Here is a 19,697-nt window from a genome sequence, read left to right as displayed (position 1 = left end):
ATCCCCTCGTCATTTTTCCCCGCCTTTTCATCCTCAGCAGTGTACGATTGTTTTTCGTTATTCGTCGTGGTTGAAAATGAAAATTAGATTCCTTTGTTTTTTTTTTTTTTTTTATTTTCATTTTATTCAAGTTACAAATAATTTTTCCTCCAAACGGAATCTCTCCGTTTCAGCGTTATCTTATTATACGGACTGAACTTTTGTCCGTGCGATTGCACATCCCTCACTGCAATTGCAGCAGTGCAGCACAGCGGCGTTAAAATTGTATAAATATTGCGCAACGAGAGCAAATGCTATAATGGTTGCAAAACGAATTTTTGGCAAGAAGGAAACGAGGGACTAGAACAGTTAGCACACTCTAGCACGGCTATTGCGACCTAGAATAAAATACCGTAGCAGCTGGTAGCGTGCGAATAAAAGAGAAAGAGAGAGAGTGAGAGAAGGAGAGAGACGAACGGCATTCCTGCACGGTGCACAATAATATCAGCGCAAAGTATTTCGATTGTCTTTATAAAGTTTTTTTATTTCTTTTTTTCAAATTCATTCCCTCAATGGTTATCATCGTTATTGTTGCTACTTTTATTATTATCATTATCATTATTATTATTATTATTGTTGTTGTTGTTGTTGTTGTTGTTGTTGTTCACTTTTCATCGCCGTTTTAACGTATTTTTATGCATACTGAAATCGATGATAAATATGAAAAAGAAAAATTAATTTATCATCATAGCGATTAATGAACGATGAGAATCGAAATGAATAATATCGATCGAGTACGTTGGAAAATTAAAATATTGGTTCGTATATTTTATATCAGTGTTTACAGATCGGATGAGGGAAATGAATGAAAAAAAAAAAAAAAAAAAAATGGAATTACAAATTCGGAGAAAATGTAGGAAAATTATTTGAAGGATGTGTAGAGGTGGGAAAATTTGGCAAACGGCGATGATGATGCTGCGTGTCTGCGATCATCGTGTCAGGCAGTAGGTCGCCTGCGACTCTCCGATCGTACGTGGGGTGTTGTTAAATTTAGACACAGGGCAACGGAATAAATGAGAACGGAAAGGAACGGACTAGGCGAGCTAAGAAGCTGTGAGCCGAACAGCTGAGATAGTATGAGCCAAGAATATTAGAGAGGAGGGATAAACACTCGCTCGATGCGATCACTCAGTATACCTGTATATATATATATTATAATAATATAATATACACGTAATGATATAATCTTGAACGTCATAAATTTGCGTGTAACGTATACGATTTTTTTTTTTTTATCTAGCATGTCATTATTATTATTATTATTTGTAACCCGGAGTTGTCGCGAAAATTTTGCATTTTGACGATTTTATTTTATAACGTTAACGGGCGAGCCAAAAAAGAAAGCAACCGAGAAAGTACAAACCTGAGAATACGTGTCAAGAAAAAGAAAAGAATTTATCCTTTTTCTCGTATACTCGCTGAAAAATCTTGTACAAAATTTAATTTTTCGTACTTGCCCGTATGTTATTTTCCTATTTTCGGAATTATTATTATTATCGTTTTGATCGTTTCGACGAAAATTACAATCGATGAGAAATTGATAGATACAATGGAAACAAAAAAAAAAATTAAAATCGCATATTCACAACATTTCCTCCAACAACTATACGTCGAAATTTAAGGTTCCCTTTTTGATTTGAAAAATAAACAAATAAATAAAAAGTAATCAACAAGAAAGATTCGTTCATCAGGGGTTGGAAAATTCGCTATTTAGGTTTGATTTTCAAATTATCCTTTCGCAACGTTCCAATATCAAAACGATTCTACGTAATTTTGCCTCATGTACAACTTACAGCTAGACTTATACACGACACAATTAGCTTGTACGTAAACACGTACACGTATTTAAGAATTGCATTGTAGGCATGTATACGTAGGTATTGCATATATGTATACGTGTACATGTATTTATGTATATATGTGTATAATACGCGTACACGATGTGTACATGATTTAAAACCGGCCTGACAAGTGGGAGCCAAAGCTTTTCCCAGGGTTGACCCAGTTTCGTAGCTTCACCCTCTCCTCTCCTCTCCTCTCCTCTCCTTAGCGACCGGTCGACCCGCACATCATCCTTGCTGCACCTGCCCTGGCAGTCAGACCTAGCCCTATAACCTAATCCTAACCCTAACCTAGTCACGCTCCCTTCCTCCCGCCCGCCCTTCCCCCCTGCCCACAATTCACCCTCCTTCTCCCCCCCACCCATCCTTCCTACTTATATCCGCGCCGGGCGCAATTCCTCCCGGAGGGAAAGGTCAGGGAGTCAGGGAAACCTGCAGCCCGTCGACTGCCTGGTCATATGCCTAAACCTGAAATTGGGTCGATCCATACTCTCTCCCCCCACTCCCCCTCCTCCTCCTCCTCCTCCTCCTCCTCATCCCTCCCCCAATCCCATCCCTCTTCCCTTTGCAATACTCCTACATGTTGCTGCTGCTGCTGCTGCTGCCTGGTTGCCTGGCTACTGGATACAGGAATAAAGGGATACAGGAGGCTGCGTATGAAACCTGCGCTCTCGGGCATTGCATTTCGCAATTTTATTGCGTCTGTTGTTGTTTCGTACGGATTTTCCAGCTGTGAATCAAATTCAAACGTTTGCGTTAATTTGTGGATACGTAGAAAAGAATAAAATAAAAATTGAACACAGTCCTTGTGAACGTGCCTTTTTTCTTCGTCGGCTGTGATTTTTTTTTTTTTTTTTTCTCTCTTTCCAACCATGGTTTTTGTTTTTCTGGTTTATCGAAGCGAAAAAATCATGCGTACGAGATCATTTTATCGAAATCAAGATTTCCCGACAACTTTGGGGTTTTTTTTTTTTTTTTTATTATTTATAACCGCAATCGATTCTTACCAGCGAATACGTTATATTGCGCGAAAAAGAAGAAAGGAAAAGAAAACATATATGTATGAAACACTCGAGATCGGTAGGATAATTTTTATCGGTACATAATCGCGAAGCAAAAAAAAAAAAAAAACCCGTCGTTGGTACAATTGTAAAATATATTACCGAACGCGAGGATAACTTACGATTATTCGATTCCGTCGTGATGAAAATTTTGTCAGCAAACGATTGTCGAGTTAGAAAATTGTCCAAGTTGTTTTCGTATGTATCACGGTTTGAACCCACCAAGCAAACTAATAAGTGCAACTGCTAGCGAGGGAAACATTCCAATTCCACATATAATACGGACAGTATAATGCTCGATCAGCGATTTTTCATTCGTTAGATAATCAAATTAGGTAAAGTTTCCATGACGTGTTCAAATATATATATATATACATATAATATACATATAATTGAATTATTACAACGAATCAAAAATCGCTAATCGAACATTTTATTTTCTTCGTCACATGTGAAACTAGAATTTTTCCTTTACTTGCAGTATATACATATATATATATATATATACATATACATGTATGTATGCATGCACGTAACCTGGGTTTCCTGCCTCACACCCTGATTTCCAGGTGACGCGCGGCGACGTTTGACGTCATCATCAACCCTCTCCTCCCACATCACTACCCCCTCAACCAATAATGCCCCATCCCTCTCCCCCCCCCCCTCTCTTTCTCTCACTCACTCTCTATCTCTCCTTCTCCTCCTCCTCCTCCTCCTCCTCCTCGTTCGTTGTCGGGGGTTGCAACAGCTTCGATGGCGGGGCTGAAACAGGGCAAGTGACGCAGGAGATCCTGCAGGTAGACACAGTCTCTCCAACGACGAGGCTGGACGAGGTGGCAGGATTTTCATTCCTTTCGTCCTTACACTCGATCCTTTATCGACGTTTTTAAAATACAAACGCGACGTGTGTGCGTGCTGAGATATTACCTCGAACTTGAAAAGAAACTGAGATAGAAAATAATAATGATAATAATAACAATAATAATAGTAACGAACGAATGAACGAAGGACGATGATTAATTTACCAAAAATTACCGCACAACAATATTATACTTGATGATTGCTAAATTTATCAATTTAATATTTACATATCAAATGATCAGAGAATTTTTTATATACGCGGCCAAATTTTTATTCAATGGTGTTGTTAACAGAGATAAATTCAAATACATACGAAATAGTAACAATAATAATAATAATAATCGAAACAACAATACGGGGAATCTCATTCGCGAGCCAAATGGTATTTTCAGCCTGAAACCAAGAGACATTTTTTTTTTTTTTATCTTACTTCACTCTTATAAATTAATAACAATTTAAGTTACTATGGTTCACCAAATTTTAAATTTATCAGGTTATTAGTGTAAAAATGAAGACAGTTTTTATTTAATTTTTTTGCTAATAACTCGATAAATATTAAATGTAGTCAGTGTAATTTAGTGTAGTTTGCTAAGACTTTAATTTAATAAGTCTAATTTTTATCACGTTATTAGCAAAAAAAAAAAAAAAAACCGTCCTCATTTTTTCGCTAATAATGTGAGATGCATCAGATTTACGAAATTTTTACAAGAGATCTATTTTTTTGTGTAATCTGTAGTTTTCGAGTAATTGATAGTTTTCTTAACAAAAAATTTCAAACGCATACATTTTCTCATCTAAAAATTCGACTGCTTGCCGGGGTGTGTTAGAATTATCGGACAAGTACGGGGTTGCACCAATTTTTTTTTTTTTCTTTTTTGTCCATATAATATGTTGATACTTTTGGGGGGATGAGCGTGAAAAAATTTCAACGTGACCAAAACAAGAACCACACTGATATATATGTATGTACAAGTTTTTCAATCAAATTTTCGTTACAAACCTTACGAGGACGTTTGGTTTTGTCATCTTTTTCTGTCTTTCCATCCAAACGTGATCAGTTTTAAATTGAAAAATGAAAAACACAATAAAATTTCGACGAGAAACTAAGGAAATTGATAAAAAATAATAAAGTTCGCCAAGGGTACAAGGTTTAAAAAACGTCGAACGGAAACAGTAAGCTACCGCCTTACGTACAATTCGTCGCCAAAGCCGAAATTGCAAATTACAAATTGCGTGTTTATGCAATACGTTGCTGCTGCGTTATCGTGCGATGCGTAATATGTAGGTAGGTATAATACGAAGGTCAGTGCAGTTGCTGGCTGGCTCGTTTGCAGCTTGGCTGGCTGCTGCGCTGCTGCTGCAGTTTCTTGACAAGTTTGCAGTAGTGTTACATTTATACGTAACTATACATGCTATTCATAGCATAGCCTATACATCAATAGATATATGTATATACAGATATGCAGAGACACGTATCGATTTAAATACGTCATTGCTGCGTGGACAAATATCCGAGTGAGTAATAATCCCCCACTGTTTTTCTTCCACGCTTAGTGCATGTTGCGTGTTAATAATGATAATAATTATTCTATCACACGGTTTTCCTTACGTCATTTATTTAGATCCGCATTTCTCGTTCACGATACATGTAAGGGTATGCATATGCATATATTTGTCTCATTCGTGTGTAATTTTTACGTAATCATAATTTTGATAATAACAACATTGATAAGATGAGTGAAAATAAGAAGCATGGAAATATTTTTATTTATAAAAGAAAAAATAATGTTTAAAATCGATACGCAAAAGGAATGACGAAGAAATATTTTACCAATAATACCGCTTCTGTTTGGATTTTATCGGGATTATTTTTCAGTGCAACAAAGTTGGGAAAAGATGGGGATCTCTTGTTGATTACAAATTGCGCGTTTCACTCGTTTCGATATACGCACGGTATATATATATATATTTTTTTTTTTTTTTTTTTTTGCGCCAGTTATGAAAGTACCGTTTTTTCTAATTACTTCGATAACGAGACGTGTGTATCTCGTATATAGAAGCATATTGCCAGCAATTTGTATGTATTGCACACTTCAAGACGCGATTGGAGTAACGAGTAGGTAGATAATATCTTGCTCGTATCTCGATTAGACGAAAATTACTCGGCATCAACCGTGAAATGTATCTACATTTGTGAGAGATTTCAAAACGAAATAGAAAATAGTATGGGCTTTTTTTTTTTCTTAAATATTCTGCGCATCAGGATTCTTCTGTTTGTAATTTATATCAAGTAGAGACTTTGAAGTGAAAGTAGAAATAAATACCCCAGAAATTGAAATAGAATGAATTTCCAAACTTGAAAAATCCTGAACTTCTTTCGAAAAGTTTACGCGATCTCAAACCATCGCCGGATGCTGACGATGATCGATAAATTAAAAGAGTTTGACAAAGAAGTTTTTGTTCTGCATCGATTAGAAAACACGGAATGTTTTTTCAATAAAAGTCAGCTGTAATTCACTCTGGTTACCCAGAAATATACGAATTCAATCGGTTTGATTAACTCGGTAAGGAAATTCCAATACAAATTCATGGAGGTATATAACGTTGATCAGAGGAGCGGTATTAAAAGATTCACAAATCACATCGTAGAATCGAGAGGTGGAGTTGTAAAGGAGGAAAAATACGCACCCATCCATGCACGGTGTATAGTAACAGGTAAAAAAACAACCTTGCCTATAACGCGCTTCGAGCCGAGATCGTAGAAGGTGCGGTTGTATGGGTGCGTGTACGGTAATGTCACAGGTTACGTAACCGGCGGAGAGGCGGGCAGAGAGGCGAACAGGCAACCCGCGTTGAAACGGCCTTTGACAGTGGCGGCCATGATGCCGTTCCTCGGAGCAACGTTGTCTCTTGGCGACTGGTCGGCTCTGCTGCCGCCCTCTGCTACAATTCCACTTTTACTTTTACCACTTCTTTGTCATTGTTGTTATTATTATTACTTTTAGGCAGTGTATGCTCGGTATTAAACACAGGTATGCGCAGTCTCGATGGCAAGTGTCCAACGTCGCGCACTTTACTTGTCCCGAGTGAATTTTTTTCAAACCATTTATATCGATAAACTTGAAATATTTTACGTCGTAAGTTTCAGGGTGTCGAGTCGTGTGAAATTTTCATCAGATCGATGAGACTCTGTACTCATGGTCCGAACATTAGGGTTGTGTACTTTGACCCTTCGCTTGAACGCTTATAATTGAAGAGAAAATCAGTGATTAGCTCTAATTCACGATCACTCGGTCCGAGCGATCGAAATCCTAATTTTCTTCAAGAGTGTATCTTTAACTTGTAACGTCAAATGAACGTCACGATTATGTAATAAGAGAATGAATGGAAATTGACGAGGATTTACAATCGGTGTGCTGCTAGGAATTGAATGTCACGGTATTGAACGCAACAGCGTTCGAGTTGGAGCCAGTCTGGTGCACGTTAATTGCCAGATGTGTAGTCAAGTGTGTACTCTTTGAAAACTTTGACTGGGTGTTTAACAGAGATCGGTAAAGAGTGAGGATACACTCTGTCAATTAACATCGAACGGTGTGTCGAATGCAAGCCTGAGAAGTATGGATGAACGTAATTAAAGTGCGTTGGATTAAAACGGATAACGTTTTATCGTCATAACAGTGTATAAGCTACGAGCAAAACATTTACAGGAAAAACACGACGACGATGGTGGTAAGAAATGGAACTAAAAGGTGGCAAAGGTGGTGGAAACGATGGTGGTAAAAATGCGCGGTGTAGTCGCAGGTACTACTGCTATAAATCTAAGGTATCCAGACATCGGCAGGCAGGCCGTGAATCTGTCTTATGTACACCAAATCCATGTTGAAGTGGTACGGTAGGAGGAGTTGGTCGACGAAGTAGGAGAGGAGAAGGGCTAACGATGAGGAAAGAAGCACTGTACACAATTGGCACACACTCGCGTGTAACGTTCTAACGCGAAAACACACCATCCATCCTATCTGCCTACTATACTACAAATGCTCGATGATATCGCAGCCGGTTCACCTCGGTAGTAAGTTCGGGTTACCGCGATTCTCTGCTGTGTTCAGGTGTTGTTCAAGACACGCTTCGGCTCGGTGTTCCCTTGCTCGTCACGCCAGACCGCAATCGGCGCCTCTTTATCGCTCGGCTCGTTGTTTGCGGTGTCCCCAGTGCCTCAATGTCCATTCAATTACTCACTGCTCCCAACCATAACCTGACCTAACCCGGAAGACCTCGTTCCTTGGTCCGGTCGTCTTCGCGTCCTCGAAGAAACCTTCAAGTGTTCGTTCGTCTTTCCCTTCCGTATGAACTCGGGGCTTCGTCCGAACCCTGATGGCCGTTCGTCTATCATCCTTCCACCGTGATTCCCAGAAGAACTCGTTCCTTACTCGTCTTTGAGTCCTGGAAGAAATCTCCAAGTGTACATTTATATTTCTCTTCCGGGTCAATTCGAGGCTTCGTACGAACCCTGATGACCATTCGACATCCTTCCACTATGACGTCTGGTGACTGTCCCAGTGGTATGGTACATCAAACGAAGCAATTTGGCAAACACCAGCGATCGTGTCGCGGTGTTTTTCTTCCATGTGTGCAGTCTTTGTGTCTCTGTCTGGGGTCCGATGTTAAGAACTACCCGTAACACTGTGAGTATTGCAACACAGGATTCTTCAGTCCATTATGCAATTCAGGAACATAGGGATAGTGGTAGTTAGAACGTAGCATCAAAGTCAAATCCTATTCTGCCTAAACTCTTCGTTTACTTCTTTCGTCGATCTCTTTTCTTCGTTAGTTGTATACTGTAGGAGCACGTTTCTGTTTTCTTTCATTACGATCTCCCTCTCTCTCACTCTCTCTCTCTCTCTCTTTTTCCGTGTTTTTTTTATCTCGTTTTCTTTCCCGTACCTACGTAGAAATCTCTCTTTCCCGCTTCGACAACAATTCAGTGTCCTTGAACGTGTCCGCGGCCACAATCGCGATAGCGGGACCATTTCATAAAACTTGCCGCTTCACGTACGTTTGTTCCGTCGTGTGCGATAGTACGTACTCGATTGTGTTACGAGCCTACACTCACCTGCACGGTTATCCGTGTATGTAGGTATCACACGCGGAAGTGATGATCGTGAAACACGCCGCGTTACGTGTTTGTACGATACGGTAGGCATGTAGGTAGATAAGTAGGGGTGTCGAGGTGTGCGTTCGATACCACACGTATGTACCATACATAACTACCTATCGTAGAGTTCCGCTTCTTCGATGACGAAACCATAGTCCAGTGAATAGACACAAATGAAGGCAATAACAGCGTTGGGTGTATTTTTAAATGGGGAAACATAGATTGTATTGAATTGAATTTTCTAAGTGATTAAATCGGGAAGGATGGGATACTTTCAGTCCTAACTTCGGACTAGCTATGAAGTTCAAGTTGAATTCCACGAGCTCGCTTCGGATCTGTATATGCATTGGGAGTTGTAGCTAGAAGAGAAAATCAAATCAGAAGTAACAGGCAAATACAAAGCTGACGCTTTTTACCGTCCAATCATCCGTCTTTCGGGTGTCGAATGGAATGTTACGGACTGTTTCAGCCACTTCTTCAGCATCGATACGATTCATGAATAAAAACTGTTGTTCATCAATTTTGTAAACCCAAAAATACAACAGGGTTCTTTAGAACTCTGTTCCCATCGTTATACAATCTCTCCCACAATACACCTTCACGAGTGTTATATTCCTCTTAAATTCGATCAGCGATGCTGTATGGTCGAAAAAACCACGGGCTTAAAGACAATCGATTATACAATACCCGCGTTACCGTTGGCAAACAAGGTTTGAAACGCGCACAAACACACACGGGTTGGAATTGGTCATGCCCACGTAGCACACATGCGGACTCCATTACATGGCATTCGAGTCAGGCGGTAGGTAGGTAGGTAGGTAGGTGCGACCTTTGACCGGCATAGAACACGGTATAGTTTCAAGTTTATTTTCGTTCTAGCGCATCACGCGTTAGCCTGCGGTGGACGTTGCCTAGCCTAGGCTGATTGTCACTCCATCCACCTAACCCACTCGCTCTAGGACAGACCAAGCTCCGTGCCTCTTATTCTTGGTCTCATTATTCCTCCGCGTTGCGTTCGGTTGCGTTGCTTTGCCGTTGCCGTTGCCGTTGCGTTGCGTTGCGTTACGTTACGTTGACTCGCGTCGCTTGATGCAGCAGCTCGAGAAGGTGGACCCAGCGAATAAGAGACCGTCCTGGCTGCCAGCTCGTTCCCTGGCTGGCTGGCCAGCTGGCTTGCTTTGCTGCCTCCTACTCTCGGACAGCCAGTTGTGATCAGTTGGTCAGTCGGTACGTACCGTACCGTACCGTACCGTATCGTATCGTATCGTATCGTATCGTATCGTATCGTGTCGTATCGTGTAGTATCGCGTAGTATAGTATCGTGCAATCGTCACGTTCACCATTGTTACTCGACTTGGTACACCACGGTACATCAGTGCTCCCTCACTCACGCGGAGAGTCACCGTTCAGTCAATCGGTCGAGTCGAGTATTCGGCACCTCAGATTATCCTCGACTCGTGCATATTCCTGATTAGATATTTTCCTCTCGCCCATTCGGTATCGCTTCGTACTTCTTTCGTTCCGTTGTAAAGAGGAGAACCTTTTTGAATCGTCGAAAAGAGAAGGGACGAAATTTGTGATGATAGAGATTGACAGAGGTAGATGATTGGAGTTAAAACAGTCGCTGAACAGACGAAACTACGGAAAGAGAAAAAACATCGTTTCTGGCCTTTTTTCGTAGTCTTGGAAAGTTTTGCAACCGTGACGTACGGATTGATTATGATAACTTGACGGATTGACTGATTGGTTGATTCTTATTTTCTTTTTCCTCTCCTTCTTCTTCTTCTTTTCTGTCTAATTTTAATAATTTTACGGCTTAACGTTAACTCGGACGTCGCCGGTGTACCGTCGTGTGTCTGTCTTCGTCTTTTTTTTTTCTTATTTCTTCGTCAACGCGCGTTTTGTCAGTGTATTTAGGCATTTGGATAATCGCGTATTAAACGCAACGAACAATAGAAAGAAAAAAATACAGCTAGAGATTATATACGGCTGTATCTTATCTACGGTATTTTATCATATACATTTCCTCGATTCGCGGGTCCGAAAAAAAACTCTCGTTCTGTACGTAATCGAGGTTATGTTGGAGTCTGAAATCATGAAATCCCTCGTCGAATATCGCGGATAAATCGTTGAATCAGGTTCGAAAAATTACCTCTAGATTTTTTTTCAGTTGAAAATTTTCAAAATTCTGTTTCTCTTCTGATTTTCTGATATCTATTTTTCATTTGGTGTTTCTTTTTTTTTTTTCTCGCTTTTTGGAAAAGTATTCACCTTGAAAAAAAATGTGAGACAGAGAGAGAGATGCTACATCAATTATCGTCAAAGTGCGCGTCACGGTATTCATCGCGAACCTCGGTGCGGTTGTTGTTAATTGTTGATAATTTTTAACAATGCACAATTGTGCTCGTTGATTGCACACGAGTAGCAAACGTCATTTTCAAACTGTTACGTTATCACGAGTTACTGCTACGATACGGAGTCGAAGGCTTTCGAACGAACATGAGAAAATGATGTAAGGTTTCTTTCGACCGAGAGAGAAAAAAAAAAAGAAGGAATAAGCCAACGGTTTTTCATAGACAAAATTCAACACGAATCGTTATAAAGATTCGTTCGTTCAGCTACGAAAATGGGACGAGAGGAAAAAAAAGGGATAACGAGAGAAAGAGCGATTTTTTATGTGCGGTGGTGATTTTTTTGAGTCATTTTGCGTCTTCATTGAATATTATCTGCAAATACCGCGGTTTATCCTTCCGTGTACAATTTGTTTTGTTTTTTTGTTTTCTCCCTCTCAATCTCCCCCCCCCCCCCCCCCTTCAAATTAGCTTTTCCTCACGCTTCGCAAACCGTCGTTAATTTTCGTCGTCGTGTTGCGATGGTTTTGAAAAAGGCGAAACGTTTCGGCGCCGACTTTTATACATATAGACGTTGCACACGCCTACATGCAAAGCCACATATATTTAAAGCGCGGAAAAATACCGCGGGAAAAAACAAATAGAAACGACAGAGAAGAAGACGGACAAAGTAGAAAAAAAAATGAAAAAAAGAACGTCTGTCCTTTTTGTTTTTTTTCTCTATGTTTCATTTTCCTGTTATACAACAGACACGTTATATATTCGACGTCACGTGTTTTTTTTCCCCTCTTTATTTTCTTATACCACGAAGTCGAACATTCGATGCAATTTTTATCCCTATTCGTAATTGTACTTCTTTTTTTTTTTTTTTTTTTTGTTTGTCGTGGATTTTTTCTCTCTCGTCGCAGTCGTTTAGAAATTGTTTTACCGAAATAACACAAAAATAAAAAATCAAACAATCGCGTACATTATTTGAGAAAGAATCGTGCAAGAAAGAAGTAAAATCATTCCAATTATAATTGTCGTCGTAACAGTAATTGAAACTAATTAAACTACACGCGGAGTGTATAACACATTGGAAACAAACGACATTCGCGTGTTAAAAATGAGACAGTATTTCCTCTCCCTCTCTCCCTCTCTCTCTCTCTCTCTCCTTCCTTTTCTGCTTCGTTTCTTCTACTTCTCATAGAGTCAGTCTACCTAGCGATACTATTATTGGCATTGCCTCGCACAGTCTCATCGCATAACACTGTGCTGCTTGTGTTGCCGATGCTGATGCAGGTACTTATGCGTGGGTTCTATCACGAATAAGCAAACGTACAAAATTTACTTCGGCAAGTCTTGTTCTAGAGCCGCCTCGCTACCGCCTTTACTAGCTTCGTTCGCTTGGCAATTACCGCGAAATAATCGCGAGTGCAAACATCGAGCGTGAGCGTAAAATCAGTGCATCGTTAGCGTTATTATTATTATTATTATTATTATTGTTATTATTATTATTAGTATACTCTCTCTACGATGCATTTTTTCTCTCATTCTCTCCTTTCTCTTTTCCTCTTTTCTTATTGATTCGCTGTCTTTCGAAAGAAGCACAAAAAAATCAAAATTGAATCGACGAGATTGGTGTGAAGTTTTATTGAAAAACTAAAAATAATTTAACACAAAAATGAGTAGAATGTTGTTCGAAAATTGTGTGCAGAATCGTGAATTTACGGTTGTGTAATAGGTAAAGAATCACAATAAGTACCGCTTGATTGAACGAAATAATCTTCAGTGTAATTTGAGGGAAAAATTTGTTGGAAAAGCAAACTTTAAGGTTTCAAAAAACGAAAGTAAAAGAAAGACGGAATTGATTCTGTGACTTTTGTATATTCATTTTTGAAAATTATTATTCACGCGTGAATGGAAAAACGGCTGAAAAACATTTGTGATTTAAAATTTTTACACTTCATTGAATTATGTAAAACTTGCACGCGGTTACGAAAAATATGTCAGAAACTCGTTAGGGAAAGAAAACGTACTAAAGTTAAACAGAACCGATCTCGTCGAAAGAAAAATACACGAAATAAATGCCAACAATTATAAATTGTGAGAATGGGCAAGACGAGAGAAAAGATTGATGAAAAGGGGTGATAAAAATTTCTACTTCCATGCAAAGAGCGGAAAGGAAATAATTAAGTTTCGCACGCTTTGAGGTTTGGCAAATTCTCAGAGGTATAAAGTACATGTATATAGCTGACGAATGAATATAAATTATATTTTTAATGTAATATGGCGGTCGGGGCTCGTGCCAGATGCGCGTTTACACGGGCCCTGATTACTGTAAATGCACTATCTGGTACGACACCTCGCCTGTCGCCACCACCGCAACCACCACCACCACCACCAGTTCTACCACCATCAACGTCGCGAAATCCGTGATTGCTCATTTTTTTTTTTTTCTCTTCCAAAAACTATGCGTATGTAATATATTTATGCAGAGATCAAGGATGAAATTGCGTTGAATGAATACGTGCGGTTCAAGGAATGAATCGGTGTCTTCGAATTTGGAATGGATGTATGGGTAATGGATGTTATTTATGAAATTATTTATTTATTTTTTTGTTGTGGTGAAAAGATGAGGACGTGATTGAAACTCGATTTAATAGCAAGTTGTACGCATTTTTTTTTATACGTAAATACATGTATGTGACATGTACACTCGTAAAAGTGGCGAAAGTAATAATAGTAGTAATAACAATGATGAAACAAGATTAGAAATTATTATGATCGTTATTTTTAATAGGATTGACAAAAAATTACTATCCAATTCTACAGAGACGCATATTATCGTATTTGATACACATTTTTCGAGTTTGAAAAAATCTTTCAGCTGTTAAGAGAGCGTCGGGCGTTTTTAAGGGTGTTTATCTATTTAATTATTTATTTCCCTCTTATCGTCATCATCGTCATCGTCATCGGCATCTTCATGGTCATCGTCGTCGTCGTCGGGGTCTTTCCATACTTTAGATTCTGACCACATCTCCGACGGAAAAAAAACAAAAAATAATTAAAGTTGTAATATATAAACGATTAGAAAATTCAACGAATAGGAAATAAATAAAAAAAAAAAAAAATTGAGAAACAACACGCATTACATCCTGTAATAAACTTATCATATAAATATATTTCATTTTCAGTTTTTCGTAATAAAAATTTATACATACTTATACAATTGTACAATATACTGGTGAACTATGCCACGTTTGTTTGATTTAGTTGTCACGGAATAATGACAAAGATCTTAAAAATTCCCGATGAATTCTATAAGAGAGAAAAATCGAAAAAAAATATATATAAGAAACGAATAAATAATTACACGCTATAACGATTGTAATTATGTTTTTGTTTTTTTTTTTTTTTTTTTTTTTAACGTTGAAAAATTGACCCCCCCCCCCCAAACTAGATTTCAATTTCACGAAAATTGAACACGTGAAAATTAGTTGGGTTTTTGTTGTGAGTAAAAAAAAAATCACTCATCACCTATAGCAGCAGCAGCAGCAGCAGCAGCAGCAGCAGCAATGTCAGAAACAGCATTAGGTATAAATAAAATAAGCCTCGTGTTCGCGCATATTACGCAATACCACGCGTTTTCTACACATGCATATTATACCTGAACCACACCGTTCTCATGTCCATATCTGTAACGTATGAATAATAGATTGTACGTGTGAAAATAATGATGATGATAATAATTTTAATATTATTAATAATTATAATAATAATGATTATTGTGGTGATAATAATAAAACATGATATATTATGCTGATGAATTAATGTTGCAACGCATGCGGTTGTTTCTACAGATCTATACGATTACGCGCGCACATGCATAAGACAGTTCAAATAGTATCTGCATTAAATCGTCGTCAGATTAGCGCGCGCGATTTCTGCTGCAGTTGCGGGCAACACCTCACCCTCCCTCTTTTCTCTCCTCTCCTTATTGCCCCCCTTTTCGTTCCATCTGCAGACGGTGCGGAATATTTTGCGACCGCAAATTCATGCTGCTGCAGCAGTTCGCGTTCGATCCTGATTTCATAGACGTCGTTTCCAGTCTACTTTATCGAGAAAACTGTATTGAGGTTATTTATTTTATTTTGTTATTTTTTTTTTTTTTTACGGAAATTATCGCTGCTCCGTGTTATGCGGACTGTGCGTTTTATCGTCAAGGATGTGGATAGCATTCCTTCGCGAGGAATTCCGCGGTTTATCTAAAGCGGTTCTATTTCCGGAATATCAACGTTGCATTCCTTCATCTTTCATCGTCGTCACCGACATCGACATCGTCATCGGCGTCATTTTTCATCCTGCGGATTTGCTATGCTTGCTTCGGTACAGTATGGAAGATGTAAACACAGTTTTAAAGATAAAGGCTTGAAAAACTAAAGAGCGAAACTTCCGTATTGGTTAAAAGAAAATTTAATTTCAGATAAAACAAAAACTACTCGTGGAGTGCAAAACCTTGACTCGAACCTCTAAACCCTAAAATTAATGGTTTATTTCTTCGCCTATATCCGACACGTCATTTATTTAAAAAATTTCTTTCCTCGATACTGAATTTTTTTATTTTTTTCATTCAATCTTTTTTCCGTGACCGGCTTTGTGTAGCCGGAAACGCGCCAAGTGCAACGATACCAAACAAATCGTTATTCGGATGCCTTGATACGGAGATATTGGAGTTTAAAGCTTAGCTTTCATTTAGCTTCTCCGTCACTGGTGAACGGTGCGTTGTGCACTGCGCAGCACCGTTGAAGCACAGATGCTGCGCGCGACTCGATCGATCGATCGATCGATAATGCAAATTGCCACTTCCTAGTCGAATTGTATTATGCAGAAACCATATCTTGTGGCGTGTCATTGGATTCGTCGTCGCGTCTTCTACAATGTCCGCGTATTTGCGGGCTGATAAAAATCTATTCCGATTTATAACTATAAGAAAACAAGGATGACGATAGAAACCAAGTAAAGCATCGATGGAAATAAAAATAATGTCGGGTTAAATGTAAATTGAACGTTACGAAGCCGCGAAGTAGGAATTATCGAAGAGTCGGAAACGAAAGGGAAAAAAAATCCTTCAAAGGAAATAACACAATCGATTCAACGATATGTATTTACAACTGTCTGATTCATTACGGTATAGGCACGTCAGTAATTTCAAATCAGAAATCGCGGGCTCGCGACGACGAGCGTTTGTGCGCGCCTGGTAAATGATATTTCGTAATTTATTTTTAATTATAGCAATTGCTGCGACGCGATGCGGCAAATGCGACGGACTAATTACCAATCCAATGAATCATCGAGGTAAATAACAGCGACGATTCGTCACGTGTGTGATCAGAATTAGTCTCGTTCGTTATATTCGATATTACACAAGTACGCGTTACGATTCAACGTGTTTCGTACCCGCCTACCAAACGACAGATAATGCGATGATTAGAGTTTACGTAACATAATACAAAGCTGTGCGTAACAGAATCCGAGGCGATCTGATGAATTTCATTTAACATTCATATTTATTTTCATCATTTTATTCGTCTTTAAACGCAGCCTGCTGCAACCGGTACTTTTCTTCCATCTCAGTATTGAGTGATCAACCGAATGAAATAATTTTCTAATTAGCATAAATTTGATAATACGACGTAAAGATCTCCGTTTAAACTGTCCCTCATAAAGATTTATAAATACGCGTATGAGGTTACGAAAATAAGTAATTATGAATCAACGCATAACTGAATAAATAAATTTATAAACACCTAGACACTGTGCCAAGCGGTAGTTACGATCTCGTCGAGAATCCACGAACAGCGACCGGCGCCTTGGCAGTGTGGTTAGCTGGTTGTGTGATCTATTTTATAAACACGACCGCTATCGGCACTGCAGCTGTGACGGTCGCATTACTGCAGATGTATTGTAATGTATTATTCCAATTTACGTCATATTTCGAAATGCAATTAATGCAGCAGCACCAGCAGCAGATGCAGAAACAGATAATCAACCGTATCGAGAAAAAAATCTGATCAATGATCCAACAGTGTCTATAAAAAAAAATGTTTAAACATTTGCACGCAATCGTTGCAAATTCCTTATACATATATATATAAAATCTTCTCAGGGCTGCGGTGGTGCAGTTAAATTATAAATAAACATTAAAACTCGTTAGCTTACGCTTTAAACTATATTTATGAACTAATTTAACGTAATTTCTTTTTGTATTTTTTACAGATCGGCGTACGTTTCCTTCGGTGGATTGCTGATGCGTCTTCAGGGTGATGCGAATAATTTGCACGGTTTCGAGATCGATCAGCACATGTACCTGTTGATGAAGAAGCTCGCCTTTTAGAGAGAGAGAATCGCGTGTGGAGAAAAAAACGGAAACAGCACGTTAGAGGCGAAGGAGGGGAAAGATCGGAAGAATCGTCGTTCGCAATCTGCCATATTTCTTTCTATCATCGTGAACGTAAAAGAAAGTAGGCTGCACATTTTTCATACGTTGAAAGACAAAAAGGGTCGCATGAATAAAAAATAAAAAAAATTAAAAATTAAAGGAATTTGAAGGTGAAGATAATTTTTATCTTCAAAACTGCGAAGCAGTGACAACAATAAATGCAACTAAAAAACTTTTTTCGCTTTGCGAGAGTACAAGTTCGGGAAAAATTATTTATTTGAAAAATATCAAGGTGCGTAATATTGGATATCGCGTTGATTGCACGCGTGAAACTCCGTTGGATCAATGCTATGCAAATCGCGCGTCTAACGCGTTAATTACTTATTTACCAACTCATTAACTGTACATGTTTACAAAATTGTTCTTTAACGTCACAGCAGCAATTTACAAGTAATTTTATGATCATTATCATTATTGCTGTTGCTTTTAGTGTTATGGAATGATTTTCAATCTTTTAACATTCATTTTATTTCCCCCTTATATTTTCTCATACGTTTCATTCCATTATTCTATCTCTCTGAAAAGAAAGAAATTATAATTTTCCTTTCATACTTTATTAATCTCCCTTGTTTTTCTGTTGAAAACAAAAAAAAAACAAAAAAGAAAGTTCAGAGTAAAGACTGCGTATACCTATAACGTTGCATTTGCATTATACGTCTACTTGCTGATACAGAGATGACGTTTTTTATACTTTAACAAAATCAAAGAAATGCACAAAGCAAATCAGTAATCACGACTGCGATTTGTGTATCGTCAATTCAAGGCGTATAGGATATTACAATATCCATAATATGGATATACCTGTGTACAAATATATGTATGAATATTTTTTATCGCTGGGTTTCATTCTCCTGATCTGTGTATAACACGTATTGTATTGTGTACGTTTGGTTGAGAATTTATAGCCAGTACATCCTTAATCTTACGTATTCGTACAGTAATCGAAGGATCAACGAAGAAACTACATATCGCAAAAACAAAATTTCACCTGTGCGTAAATAATTTTGTATATTGCCAGCGCATATGCAGTGAATATTAATTCATACGTACACAAATTGGAAGAAGATTTTGTATTCATCTACGGGGAAAGAAGAAGGAAGAAGGAAAGGTAAAGAGAAGAACATGAATAGAAATGGAAGAAAAATTGTTTCCAGGTAGAAATTCATACTTTATTTGACACCATTTCACCTGTTTCTCTATTTCTTCCTTCCCATGTATCCTTCCTCTGATCACTTGGGTGCTCACCAAATTGATGCAGCAGCAGTACGCGGATAGAAGCGGAAGAAGAACAAGAAGAAGAAGAAGAAGAAGAAGAAGGAGAAAGGAGCCAGAAACATACATACGAGTATACTTACGCGACTGCGGAAACTAAAATAGCGCGAGGTAAACTCGGCAGAAAGTTATACAGGTAGAGGTAGGTGTGTCATACATGTATGTATATGTATAACATATTCGTATTTTCGTACCCTTAAACTATACTTACATCGTATACTTATCTCTGAGGAGAAGATGCAGCCAACCACTTCAGTCAGGGTTCTGCATGAATTTAACACACGCAGGTATATATGCATAGGCTCCGTGTGAATTATAATATACAGCAAAGAGTATAGGTATAATCATATACCGGAATTCTAATTCTAATTCCGTTTCGAGGACACCCGAAGTACTACAGAGAAGGCGAAGAAGATGCTGAGAATTAAACAAACCGTTTCGATGGCTTTACCGTTACAAAAATAAATAAATATGCAACTGTATGGAAAATCGATCAACATCCGAAATGAAAAGAAAAACAATCAAAAAAAGATGTTAAGAATTTTTTGACGATAACTTGAACCTTTTTGAATATGTTTAATTTTTTCTTTTTTTGTTTCCCTTTGCAAGATATTACAGGGATCTAAGGCTTGAACGGAA

General features: G+C 38.4%; 1 protein-coding gene and 2 long non-coding RNA genes across 5 annotated transcripts in view; 1 reads left to right on the top strand and 2 right to left on the bottom strand.

Moving 5' to 3' along the window:
• The window catches only part of LOC107219212 (DNA-directed RNA polymerases I, II, and III subunit RPABC3), a 46,662-nt gene extending 28,043 nt beyond the window's left edge, over positions 1-18,619 (top strand). For all 3 annotated transcript variants that reach the window (XM_015657364.2, XM_046744913.1, XM_046744912.1), the window contains exon 4: positions 17,564-18,619. In XM_015657364.2, the coding sequence (XP_015512850.1) occupies positions 17,564-17,681 (118 nt within the window). In that variant the 3' untranslated portion in view covers positions 17,682-18,619. The remainder of the gene's footprint in view (positions 1-17,563) is intronic.
• On the bottom strand, positions 2,429-8,659 carry LOC124295318. The gene is made up of 3 exons (XR_006905228.1): positions 4,803-8,659; positions 3,624-3,886; positions 2,429-2,610 (listed from the first exon to the last, which is right to left on the bottom strand). It is a non-coding gene; the product is annotated as an uncharacterized LOC124295318 (long non-coding RNA).
• Positions 14,163-14,621, bottom strand: LOC124295322. Its single transcript, XR_006905232.1, has 2 exons — positions 14,509-14,621; positions 14,163-14,324 (listed from the first exon to the last, which is right to left on the bottom strand). It is a non-coding gene; the product is annotated as an uncharacterized LOC124295322 (long non-coding RNA).
• Positions 18,620-19,697: the final 1,078 nt, after the last annotated feature.

This window comes from Neodiprion lecontei, chromosome 7 (genome assembly GCF_021901455.1).
Source record: "Neodiprion lecontei isolate iyNeoLeco1 chromosome 7, iyNeoLeco1.1, whole genome shotgun sequence".
In the NCBI taxonomy this organism is placed as follows: Eukaryota; Metazoa; Arthropoda; class Insecta; order Hymenoptera; family Diprionidae; genus Neodiprion; species Neodiprion lecontei.
The sequence above is the reverse complement of the archived record's forward strand: the minus strand, read 5'-3'. Positions and strand labels throughout refer to the sequence as shown.